Raw genomic sequence first — 13,090 nt, forward strand, 5'->3', positions numbered from 1 at the left:
ACAAGTTATTGGAACTACTCCCAAACCCCTACAATGAAGGTTGGAATTCTCTACATGATGTTTTAGAGATCAAACCTTGAAAGCATCAAACAGCAGCCTGGTTGATAGAAAACGACCTGGACAAACAGAAAGGGGAAGCAGACACAAGGAAGTCAAAAACAGGGAGTTGCAGTTGTCTGTACAATGTACTTTTCTTCTGTCTAACAGGAGGACATATGTCAGGGCAGAGCCTAGGTATGGACCAGGGTACAGTACAGGGGACTGAGAAAATGTGTTAACAATGTCTCCCTTTATGCAGAGAAGGGAAGGTGACAGTCCTTAAAGCTGTCCTCTCACTGGCTACTATAGAGCCTTCCACCTATAGCTCAGAAGGGACTCCCTGGTTACTCAAAGCAGGGCTCTGAAGGAAATGGAGCTAAACTCATGGCGACTTTACAAGTGAAGATCTAGTACAGCTTTTGTTTCATTATTCACTATGTAACCACTTTTCCCTTCTATGGGGAAAATTAGAGTAGACTTCACCCAGAATCATGTTATAGCTTGAGTGTAAAGAAAGAGGGACTAAGAAAGTGTTTCTTCTGTGTCCTGAATAAGGATCTTCAGTGATAGTCAGGGGGTATTTCTCATTCCCTGAATAAATATACTTCTGGAAGAACTGGAGAACATCTCAGCCTCCCCCCCCCCCCCCCCGGCCTGCTGTCCTCTGGTTTTCTTGATTTTCCATGTCACATTATATCATTATCTGTTGCTATGGTGTGTATAAGTGCAGTTGCATGACTGTAAAGTTGAAACATTGACCAAGAGTAAGCTGTCAGTTGTCCATGGAGAGAAGGGCACTGTTACCACACTGAGATGACTCAGCAGGTGAGGCCAATGATCTTTGGTCATGTGTGCTACTGTGCATATAAGGCACAGTCACAGTGCTCTATGATCACATGTGCTATTTTGCATATAAAGAACAAACACAATCTTGGGTGAAAATAGACAAACCTAGCCTATTGTATAGGATTTCCCCACATGAAATGTCTAGTGGCAAAAGCAGCTATGGTGACAGAGAGAGTGCAGTGGTCATCTGTGAGGGTGTGGAGGGCACTGCTGGAGAATGGAAACAACTCAGGTTTGGGGCTCTGGGAAAGCTCTGTGCTCTAGCCTAGTTGACTGCTACATTGACAGGGATAAGAGGTTGCAGGAACGTGAACATGAAGTGGACATAGCTCTACATTTCCCCACAATATACCTGTCGTGTCAGTATTCAGTTGAGTCAGAGTGTATCTGGTCAGGGGTCTGAAACACCAAGTGTGAGGACAGAGATATTACTGGACAGTGGTGCAGGACCAGACACTGCTCTAGTGTATGTGTGAGGCCCTGAGTTCAAACCACAGACTGGATACTTCTACACCCCCCCCTCACACACACACACCCTGATTTGAAAAAAAAGAGACACGGTTAACTTTCCCAGTCACACCAGGACGACTCTACATCTGCAGAAGGGCAGGAGAGGAAGCAGGTGACGGTGGAAATGAGGAAGCCTTTGGAAGTCTTTCCTGGCTCTAGATGCTTGTAGCAGGCAGATCCAATGACACCACTGCTTCCACACAAGGGAACCCCTTTCTCTGAGGGAAACTCACCAATTTCAATCACACTGTCATCGTCCAAGATGTCGTGAAAGGTGAGAACTCGGAGGCACGGAAGCTGCAGACACTGCCGGACAATCAGTTTGGCCACTTGGTGAATCCCGTCCCCAGTGGGAACGAGCAGTTCCTCCAGGTTCCTGAGAGAACCCAGAGCCTGGGCTGTGGGAGACACAGGAGAGCCATCCTCAGGAGCTGTTCCATTGTGAGCAGCTTATGACTTACACGGTCTCTAGTCTAGAAGGCCCTACCTAGCACAGGCCCTCCTCATCCCTGTCCTCTCCAAGGGCAGGAGAAGGGGTCAGCACAGAGCTGCTCCCTGCTGCTCACTTCTGCTTCTTCCTCCATCCTTCCCCAACCTGTTTTTTTACCCAAATCCAGGCTGTATCTTCATCTCTACTCTGTCTTCTTAATTGGAGTTCCCACTGAAGGTCACTCTCCTAGCTGCACAGTGCCTTCAGACCCCTCCCTTCCATCCCACCTCCAGCCATCATCTCTAGGACATCCAATGTCCTCAGTAAAGCATGGTCCACTACTCTGACAACTTTCCACTATATACCCTAAGCATGATGTCCTAAAAATCATGTGATCACTAGTCTCTACTTCTGTGCCTTTGTAGAAGCTAATTAATGGACTTTGTAGCATGGGCCAATGTTCTAGACCTATCTTTCACTTTCCTCTTTTCTGGAATAACACATTTTTTTCACAGACTCCTTTTTTCTTTTTCTTTTACTTTCTTTCTTTTTTTTTTAAAGAAAAGATAATATTTATTTAGAACTCAACTCCATGGATTTGTGAGTTGCTCAGTGATACAGTGCTTGCCTAGCACGCTGGATACCATGGCAACACACACATACTCTCACACACACAGAGAGTTGCTCTCTCTCTCTCTAGGAAACTCGGGCTTGCCTTATCAACAATACAGTCTGAAAAACATCGTGAATATACAACTCTGTATAATACATCTGCAGTCTCCCCTGTCACTTCACTTAACCTGTTAAGAGTAATTTCCATGAAAACTCATTACTTTCTCAATACTTTATTAAGTCAAAAGTATTGAAATTTAGGGCAGGGTAGTACTAGATGCTCTTCCAGAGGACCTGGGTTCAATTCCCAGCACCTATATGGCAGCTTACAACTGTATGACACTCAAGTTCCATGAGCTCCAACACCCTCGCACAGACAAACATGCACACAAAATGCACATGAAATAAAAATAAATAAAATTTAAAAAGTTTGAAACTCTTTGTGTACTTATCATGGTAGTAATTCTGACTCAGTGTTTCTAACTGTGTGTGTGTGTTCCAGAAACCAACCTTTGGAACAAAAAGCATAAAGCATTTTAGAGTGGATGAGGAACAATAAACGTAAACATCATGCCATCATGACCAAATTCTAGCCTAAGAAGTCACTGAGATCATTTCATTTAATGGTATCAAGCATGAAGATGTGTGGGACCCACCTTGACAGCATTTCAGGGATGAGACTGAGTATTGCTATAACATCTTCCCATGGACCAACACAGCTGGTGCAGCTGACCATCTGTATTGGCACATTCCACCCACAATTTGTCGAAGTTTTTTTTATTACATTTACTTAATTGTGTGTGTGTGTGTGTGTGTGACAGTATGTGTGTGAAGGTCAGAGAACAACATGCCTAACTAAATAAGTTCTTTCTTTCCACTATGCTTGTCATATGAATAAAATTCAAGGCTTCCAGCTTGGCATCAAGATTTTGGAATGCTCTGAATCATTTTGCCAGACATTAAGTCTTTTTAAAATGATCTCGATGCCAAACATGTACAGACATTGACACCATGTCATAGTCCTTGAACAACACAGTGCTGTTTATGTAGCTTCTATATTGTACTGGGTATTGTAGACAATCTAGAGATGGCATGAAGAATACGGAGGATGTGGAATGTTCCACTGGTGGTTTTATGTCAACTTGTCACGAGCTAGAGACATTTTGGAAGAAAGATCCTCAAGTGAGGAACTGCCTCCACGAGATTGTCTTGTAGACCAGCCTGTGGTGCATTTTCTTGATTGATGAGGAAGGACAGCATGAGTGGTACCACCCCTGGTGGTCACAGGTGTTATATGAAAGCAGAGTGAGCCATTCACAAGGGAAAAGCCAATAAGCAGCACACCTCTGCTTCAGTTCCTGACTTCAGGTTCCTGCCCTGATTTCCCAAGGTGATGGAGTGTTACCTGAGATCTGTAACCTCATAAACCCTTCCCTCTCCATGCTGCTGTTAGTTCTGGTGCTTTATCACAGCAACAGAAAGCCTAGCCAGCAGTCCAAGGACAACCGTTCAAACTTGCTTTATTTTCTGTTGACAGGAAAAGAAAGAAGAGGAGAAGGAGGAGACAAAGAGTAAATTAAGAAACAGTGTTTCATAAATAAACTTACCAAACTTTTCTGACGTTTCCTTATCTGGAAATTGTTGATCTTTAAGATTCAGTATCTTCAGAGAAACAAAATTTGGCAAAATGTTGACTAATAAAGGAAAATAAAATCATTTAGATCAGTACATTTTCTATGACATGGGAAAACCATTGAAATACAGAGCATTTAAAAAATAATCAAAGGTGATATGACATTCAGACTGAATCACTATGACTAAGGAGAGGACACAACTCTGAGAATGAAACATGTAAATTGTAGCTCATTGACTCTTGTGAGAGCCTCACTGAGGATCATGTGTCCTCACGGTTCCCATGACATCCGTGGCATTTAATTCTCAAGTATGTAATGACTTTGTGCACAGGAGCATGTGAAGTCAAAGCCATTGATTTCTTACCAAAGGTCATGGCTTCAAAGCATCGTCCAGAAAACTCAATCTCTCTGAGTTTCTTGCAGGAAGCAAGCACAGCCATGAGAGACTCACAATTTGAAAGGAAATCACATTTCAGATGGAAAACATGGAGATTTGGAAAGTTCTGGATGAATTTAACTGGAAAAGATGAAGGATGTTCAGAAATTAGAGAAGGCCACACATTTTTATTAGAATTGGGTTCTTGACCCATCAGCTGCAGCCACACTGATTAAACAGGCAGTAGCACTGTGGCACAGTATCTAGGTGTCAGACGCCATTCATTGTGCTTGTGCTCAACTTACACAACTGACTAGTGAACAGATGACCTAGGGCAAGTTCCTGACCCTCTCTGGATCAGTTTTCTGTTCTCAAATTTCAAAATAAGGGCTTATCAAGTAGTAACAATAGCCTCAGTCCCAGACATGTTAAACTTTTCCTTAAGGTTTTGGTCAGAAGAGTCCAAGAGATTCCCCCAAACAATACAGGCTTTGGTTGTTGTTCTTGGTTTGCTCCCAGAACTTGGAGGTAAGACGCTGTTAAAGACACCACTGCACTTGGAGGGATCAGAGTAGAACAGATCGGAAAGCCTCCTCCCTGCCAACTAGTTCTCTCTCTCTCTCTCTCTCTCTCTCTCTCTCTCTCTCTCTCTCTCTCTCTCTCTCCCTCTCTCCCTCTCTCTCTCTCTCTCTCTCTCCCTCCCTCCCTCTCTCCCTCTCTCTCTTTCTCTCTCCCTTCCTCCCTCCCTCCCCCTCTCTCTGCCTTTCTCCTTTATCCTCCCCCCACCATGCACACAAGAAGTGTCATGAATTTGAGACTGAGTGGGAAAGACATGGAAGGAATTGGAGGAAGAATGGGCAGAAATGATATAAACATAGCACTAATGGTTGAAATTTGAAAAAAAATTGAATAATGGCTCAGTAAAACCACCTTCAGTTTTTTAACTCTAATGTCTCTATGTTTGTATGCTGCATTTATGAATAAACATTTTATACAAAGTAACATGAAAGAAAGAATAATTCTGTAACATAAATTGTGAAGTTTACTTTATATTTAAAATTTTTATTACATGTAATTATGTGTGTGTGTGTGCTTGCTAATGCACTCCCAGAACTTTTTGTTCTTTTTGTTTTGTGAGACAACACCTCACACTGTAGCTCAGACTAATCTAGAATTCAGTGGTTTTGAATTTAGGCCACCCTCTCCCTTAGGTTCTCACAAGCTATGGTTTCAGGTATGGACCACCAGGCCACACTTCAGTAGTCTTTGGCATGGCACTTGTAGGTTCACTTAGTCTCCAGTGTTCCCCAAATCAAGTGGCCTATCAAACTTTAAAGCATTTTTCTAAAGGATGTATTTCAGAAATGTGGTTGCACTGTCATCCATCATCCATGAGGCTAGGAAGAATGGGAAAATGTTCAGATTGTTACCAGTAAGATTTCCTTCTCCCTCAGCAAGCAGATGTGTAAGTGGTGATGTAAAAACAACTTAAAATCAAAATAAAAGAACTCTACAAATAATTTTGGAGAGAAAGATGAAGAAGAAGAAGAGGAAAAGGAAGAGAAAGAGGAAGAGGAATAGGAATAGGATGAGGATGAGGTAGGAAGGAAAATCATGCTATTTGAGGTAAGCTGGCACAATCAGTAACAAAGGACAGTATGTAGCAGAAAGCAACTGCACAGTATGAGGGCAGGACAGAGGGAAAGTCTCCTCAGAAGAGGAGGAAGAAAGCTCAATCATTAAAAAAAAATGGTGCTTGGTAAAGACGTAGGAAGAACAGAAGGAAAGATTGTTTCCCTGAGATAGGATGCGGAAAAATTTCAGTTTTATCACAGCTGACTGCAGGGATGTGGATACATAAGCAGTGGCCTCTCTTAGCTGAAAAAAACTTGAGAAAAATCACTTAACATCTTTCTTTATGACTTAACGTCCCCAGATGCACAGTGACCACAATCACAGTACTCTCTCTCACACAGTGAAGAGTGAATTATTCTGAAGTGTTCAGAACAGTCCTTAGCATATAGTAAACACTCAAGATTTACAATAAGTCTCCAAGAAAGGGTGATGTTCCCACAGTTCATGCTGTCAGGCCCAGGGAAGTTTTGACTAATGATGATTTAATGGTTCTAACAATTACTAGCCAACTAGCTTTACCAGCTGAGACATGAAATGGAGATCAAGCACCATCCTTACCTAGTTTGGAGAGGTCAGACTCCGTGGAGGTTTGGATGGATAACTTCTCCATGTGAAGGAGGTTTGGGAACTCTCTAGGAAGGACTGAGAGCACATTCGGTTTGCCATCTAGTCTCACACACAGTTCTTTCAGGCCCAGGAACTTGTGCAAGTTATGGAAGAGCTGTTCTGGAAAGCAGCACAGAGTTCCCATCACTCAAGAGCCCCAAGTGCAAGTTCTCAAGGTGCTTCAGCCATATTCATACTTCCAAGATGAAACTCCTCAGACATCCTAACGTCTGATTAGGAAGCACATGCATGAAGTTACTGCCAGCTGCAGCATCTGCTGATCATGGGCAGACTCTAGGGCAAGCCCTGTGCTGGACTCTAGACTCACAAAAATAATTGACATCTCCCTTAGCAATAGTGTGGGAACATCTAATTTTGCAGATGCAAATGCATGCACAGCTGGACTCCTGCTTCCAATTCATAAAGTGTAAAAATTAGATTAACGACACATGTATGAGCTAAAGCCATAGAACTGTTAGAAGAAAAACGTAATGTTCAGGACCTTGAACTTTTTGATGGTGGATCCTTAGATATGCAATAAAAAGCAGTAGCAAAAATTAGACCTTGGACAATGCTTGGTTATTAACTTGACTACCTTGAAAATTAATTAAAACCTTAATGACTGTGAGGCTTTATTCTCTAGTTAAAAATTCAAATTGGGAAGATCAACATCTACTTTGGACCTTTGAGTTGGGAAAATCCACCTTTACTCATTCCTTCTCCTGGCAGCCTATATAAAGGACATGAGAGAAAGAAGCCCTCTGTCTCTGTCTCTGTCTCTCTGTCTCTGTCTCTGTCTCTGTCTCTCTGTCTCTGTCTCTGTCTCTCTCTGTCTCTCTCTGTCTCTCTCTCTCTCTCTCTCTCTCTCTCTCTCTCTCTCCCTCCCTCCCTGCTTGCTCTCCCTCTCACTAGCAAGTCCATTCCTACACTGGTATTAGAGCCTGCTTCTTCTAACCTTATAGACTGAATGACTACTGGATTCATAGACTGTCTGTTGGTAGAGAGTCATTGTTGGCCTAGTTGAACCACAGCCTTTAAGCCATTCTAAGAAATTCCCTTTCTCATTTTATATAGATTAATTCTATAAATTTCCTATAAGTTCTTCTATCAGACCTCAACTATTAAAGACCTTATCAAAATTAACAATTGTTCATGCAGCAAAAACACACACAAAGAGATGAGATATCAGAACATTACAAAGAGATGAAAGTGACAATCTACAGAATGGAAGAAAATGTTTTTTGAGCCATGTGACTGATAAAGGTTTGATAGATTTATTTTTGTGGAACCCAGGGTCTTGCACATGGTAGACATACTCTGTCTATAACAAAAGGGTTTAAATCCACAATACACAAAGTCCTGCTACAAGAGAACATCAATGATTCTGTGTTGTTTTCTTTGAGATAGATTTACTCTATAGCCTTGCCTGGCCCAGTGCAGATGATTCGACAGAATCAGTTCACATACAGTCCACCATCTATCACTAACAAGCAATTCAAACGTCCTTAAAAGGATCTTGAAAGATTAATACTGGTGGTAATGTTCTCCTAGTGTTGTCTGAGTTAACTGGAAACCCTTTCTATGATCCAGGGCCTTCCACTGCCCCAAAACAGTGAAAAAGTACAGGTCTCTCCTACCAAGACACATTCATGGCCTTGTGCCTGAGAAGTTCCCTTCATGTAAAGCTAAGAATGAGACACAGTGTCAAGCAGAGTGGTTATGGGAATACACTTGGGGATACCTGGTAACTGGTTTGTCTCTGAGACCTCGAGAGACTGCAGGGCAGGCAGGGTGAGAAGCAGCTCCTGTTCTGCTCTGCTGAGCTCCAGCCTGGACATGGAACACTTGGTGACAGAGGCCTTACTCAGCTCCAGAGCTGGGCAGATGCTTTCAAGGAAGCCACTGCTGTTGAATAAACGGAACTCAATACTCTGTGAAGCTGAGAAGACTTCCATGAGGACCTGGAGCAGTGCTTGATCTGCTGCATCCGTGTTGTTCACTTGAACTTCCAGCTTGGGGATCTTGCATGGCTTGGGGGACAGTTTCCAGTACCCTTCACTGATGTCTGGTAGGGCTCTGGGTCGGATATTTTCATAGTTTTTTATGATCTCCTCATCTTGAGCAAAATTTCTCCTCCATTCACTTATATGCTCAAAGGCAGATGTATACTCCTCATCTATAGCTGGTGGCTGTAAGTTTTCAAAATATGTCTTGAATGAATAATCTACATAAGATGACATTTTATTTCCATTTATGGAAACCTTTAAGCTCCTCAACAGTAACAGGCTTTCTGGGTGGTCCCTAAAGTACTGTAAATTCAGTACTCTTAAAGCCAGTGTTTTTCCTCGAAGGAATTGCAAAATAAATGGAGAGCATTCAGCAACTGTGTTGCTTTCATAAGCAAAGATTAGAGCAAGGCGCAATAAATGTTCTGAAACGAATGAAGAGGAAGATTCAGGAGACACCAGCCACAACCCTCTAACAAACTGAAACCATAGAAAAGTTTGTGGATGGAGCTTCATGTAATCCTCATTTTCAGACATGTTCTCCAGTGACTCTTTCTCATCCACCAACTGAAGCAAATGAGATACAACTGTTGGCGCTGCCTTTGAGGAAGAGTGGCTGGAGACATAATACAAAAATATGTTAAAGGAGTTTATTGCCTTCAGAGGTGAGTCGATTTGTCTCAAATAATAAAGTCCAAGATCTTGGTCTTCCTGCCTATCTGAACTCAGGAGTTCAGTCAACCTCACGGCAGCAAGAAACTCCTGGAACAGAGGACCTAAAAACCGGTAGACTGGTCTCAGTCTCTGGGCGGTGAATTTGCTCATCAAGAGGGTGGTAAGCTTTTCATCTTCATCAACTCCTGCCTCTGCCAGGTCATCACTATTGAACTCAAAGCATGATGAGAAAAGCCCTGTCAAGGCCAGCTGCCCACATGAGGACACAGTGGCCTGGAGAGGCTCAGCTGTAGCTTTGTATTTTAAGGACAGGTATTGCATGTAGGACTGGAAAAGTGTCACATCTTGAAATTTATCCTGGGCAGATGCATTTTGAATCCAGTCAGTACATACTGCTGCTACAAAGAGAGGGGTCTTGTAAACTCCCTGTAAATCTTTATTATCAATAAAGTAAATTATAAGCTTTTCCACACAGATTATGTCATGTGAAAAAAACTTCCGTAATACAGAGACAGTATTATAGAAGGGAAACTCTTGGATCTCTAGACTTGTACCTAGGTATAGGCGGATGTCTCTGACCCTGTTTGTATGCACAGCGATCAATAAGCAGGTCCGTGACAAGTAGTTTTTTGTAATCAGTGTGTGTAGGGCTTGGGGGAGTGAGGCCAGCCCACTGTAGTCATCCAACAGGAACAGCACCTGGTGTTGTAACTGCTGGATGCTGCTGCTCAGACACACTTCACTAATGCAACCTCCTGCCCCTAGGAGTTGGGCACAGATGATGTTGGCCAGTCCCTGATCTGGTGTGATGGAACTAAGGGAGAGATAGAAGACCAGCTGGAACCTGTACAACAGGGGGCAGCATCCTGATGCCCAGAGAAAAGCTATCCTCTTCAGGAAGGTTGTCTTTCCACTGCCAGTTTCCCCCTCCACACACATGACAGAGTTGAGATTGGAGAAGACCTCGGGGATCGTCAGGGCCTCTTGCACAGGCTGGCTGATGTGCTTTGAAATGATGGACACATCGCAGCTGAGCAAGTGGTCAGTGCCAAGGCTGGAGCACACTTCTGGCAAGTTCATGTGGCGGAAAGTGGCTTTAGTGTAGTTGTCTCTTAGCTGCTCACTCAGACTCCTGGCCTCTTGAAACCACTGGGCTTCACTCCTACCCAAGTCTGTGGAGAGAAGGGAGGTACAGGGAGGTATAGGGTGGTACACTTCGAACCTCTCTGGCAGCTTTGCTTGTCTGCTCCACTGCACATGACATCTCCATACACCTGAGGTCCTCCCAGACCTTTTCATAGCACCAGAATGCTGTCCAAGCCTCCCACTTGACCTTGGGGATTAGGTAGGATTCTGAAGAATACTCTGTCACCCTAGTTCCCTTCTGAGCTCTCAGGAGACCAGCTTGCTGCATGGTGCCTTTAATGCTGGCTGGTCTGGGTCTGACACAAGGACTCTGTTCTTAGTCCTGCATTTACTCTCAGGAAGCCACAGGAATGCAACTCTCTCATCCACACTTCCCTCCACCTCAGTGCTTTCCTCTCTAGCAGCTCCCTGGACAATTATAAATACACTTTCCGGTCGAAACCACTGTCTCCTGCGTGAGATACGCTTCGACCCGGAGCTCCGCCATTAAACTACCTCATGTTCTTACATCAAGTTGGTCGTCTGTTCGTGATTCTTGGGTGCGCGCCGAACAGAAATTGAGTGGGGGTTTCCCCACTAGGTTCTTTCATTTGAAGGTCCCACTGAGATCTGCGTGACACCCAGGAACCCCGAAAGACCCCTTGGAGTTACGTTTGTTTGTGTGTGTCTTACATGTTGTCTGTTGTCTAAGTGTGGCACCGCTGAATTTGTGTCTTGGCTTTTTAGTTCTGAGATTGTGAATTTGTGTCTTGGTTTGTAAATTTGTGTCTCGGTTTGTGAATTTGTTTGTGCCTTGGTTTTTCGGTTACGAGATCGTGGGTTTGAGTCCCACCTCGTGCCTTGGTTTTAGGGTTGTGAGATCGTGGGTTCGAGTCCCACCTCGTGCCTTGGTTTTCTGGTTCTGAGATTGTGGGTTTGAGTCCCACCTCGTGCCTTGGTTTTAGGGTTCCGAGATCGTGGGTTCAAGTCCCACCTCGTGCCTTGGTTTTCTGGTTCCGAGATCGTGGGTTCGAGTCCCACCTCGTGCCTTGGTTTTAGGGTTCCGAGATCGTGGGTTCGAGTCCCACCTCGTGCCTTGGTTTTAGGGTTCCGAGATCATGGGTTCAAGTCCCACCTCGTGCCTTGGTTTTCTGGTTCCGAGATCGTGGGTTCGAGTCCCACATCGTGCCTTGGTTTTACATCTGGCAGAGTGAGGAATGAGTGTGCTTAGATACTGGTGTCTTTTATTTTCTGTTGCTGTCTTGTTTTTGTGTTGCTGTCTTGTTTTTGTTTGTGGTTTTCGTCATAGGACAGACTGTGTGTGTAGTGCCGACTGTAGACTTGGACTGACGTTAGGACAGAATTTGTCAGTGATAGTTAAAAAAAACTGGCCACACGCAGCTGCAGGCCGGACTGAGAACTTCCGGCTTTTGGCGGCAGCAGAGCGCACTGGCCATGTGAGAAACCGTGGCCCAGGGGGAACACCAATGCAGAGGTTTCCCCCGGGATGCCCGCCCCACCACCACCACCACGGATTCACCACCTGTGGGACAGGCAAGAAAAAGAGGGGTGAGGCCCATAGGGCCCGCGCCGGCCCCTTCTGGCTTCCTAGGGCTGACGAGAGTCGCTGCCTCCGCTACCTTCCGCCCACTACCTTCTGCCCGCTCCCCGACTTGGCCCAGTGCAGCCAGCTGTGAGAGCTGCCTTCCCTTCCCTGCCCCACGTGTTTTCTCTTCTAGGGCGGCCCCACCCTAAGCTGCTAACTATCGAGAGAGACATCTGCCCACTTAAAACTCCTGTCCCAGGTAAGGAGCACCTACGAGTCTAATCACCAGGCTCTGACAAATGGGTATAGAGGTCTAGAAAAAGGTGAGCTTAGACTGTAAGGAAGAGCAAAGCTTCAGCAGACTCAGGAGTGACAGATGACAGTGAAAGTAGAGATGAAAGAGATTAGAGAGGTCTGAGATGAGAGAGATACCCCAAATGAGAAATATTTAGAGTAGAACCAGTAAGTAAGAGGCAGAAAAGGCATATTACGAGAGAGAGAGAGAGAGAGAGAGAGAGAGAGAGAGAGAGAGAGAGAGAGAGAGAGAGAGAGAGAGAGACAAAAAAAAAGGACAGGAGGGGTCGTAGACAAGAGAGAAATTTGACTAGAATCTTGGCCACAGTGATAGGAGAGAAAGAAAAAGACAAGATCTAGACAGGAAACCTGGGCAACTGAAGACCGAGCCTCAGCTAAAAAGGCTCAGCTGTGTCAGATTAAAGTTACTTATTTGAGATACATCCTTCGAGATGGGAAGTAGTGGCTAAAGAAAGCCGGAAAAAAAAGACTGTAACTCAGATCCCCACCCCAACTACACCAAGACAAGTAAAAAAATTCTTGGACACCGCTGGTTTCTGCAGGCTCTAAATACCTGGGTTGGCGACCTTAGCTGCCCGTTGTACCCCCCAACCAAGGAAGAGAAAGTGTTTGTGTGGACCCCAGATCACCAAAAAGCCTTTAGAGAAATGAAAAAGGCCCTACTGATGGCCAGCCTTTGCCTGACCTAACCAAGCCTTTCACACTTTATGTAGAAGAGAGATCACAGGTCACCAG

At 44.4% G+C, this 13,090-nt stretch overlaps 1 protein-coding gene across 7 annotated transcripts in view; it reads right to left on the reverse strand.

Moving 5' to 3' along the window:
• Window positions 1-13,090, reverse strand: part of Naip5 (NLR family, apoptosis inhibitory protein 5) — a 39,196-nt gene that overhangs the window by 1,289 nt on the left and 24,817 nt on the right. For 5 of the 7 annotated variants that reach the window (XM_011244631.3, XM_017315417.2, XM_017315415.2 and 2 more), the window contains 5 exons: window positions 8,430-10,541; window positions 6,641-6,808; window positions 4,436-4,588; window positions 4,045-4,131; window positions 1,629-1,793 (listed from right to left, as the gene is read on the reverse strand). In XM_011244631.3, the coding sequence (XP_011242933.1) occupies window positions 1,629-1,793; window positions 4,045-4,131; window positions 4,436-4,588; window positions 6,641-6,808; window positions 8,430-10,541 (2,685 nt within the window). The remainder of the gene's footprint in view (window positions 1-1,628; window positions 1,794-4,044; window positions 4,132-4,435; window positions 4,589-6,640; window positions 6,809-8,429; window positions 10,542-13,090) is intronic. The other 2 variants (XM_011244633.3, XM_017315416.2) reach the window with 2 other exon arrangements.

Source organism: Mus musculus, chromosome 13 (genome assembly GCF_000001635.26).
Source record: "Mus musculus strain C57BL/6J chromosome 13, GRCm38.p6 C57BL/6J".
Taxonomy (NCBI): Eukaryota; Metazoa; Chordata; class Mammalia; order Rodentia; family Muridae; genus Mus; species Mus musculus.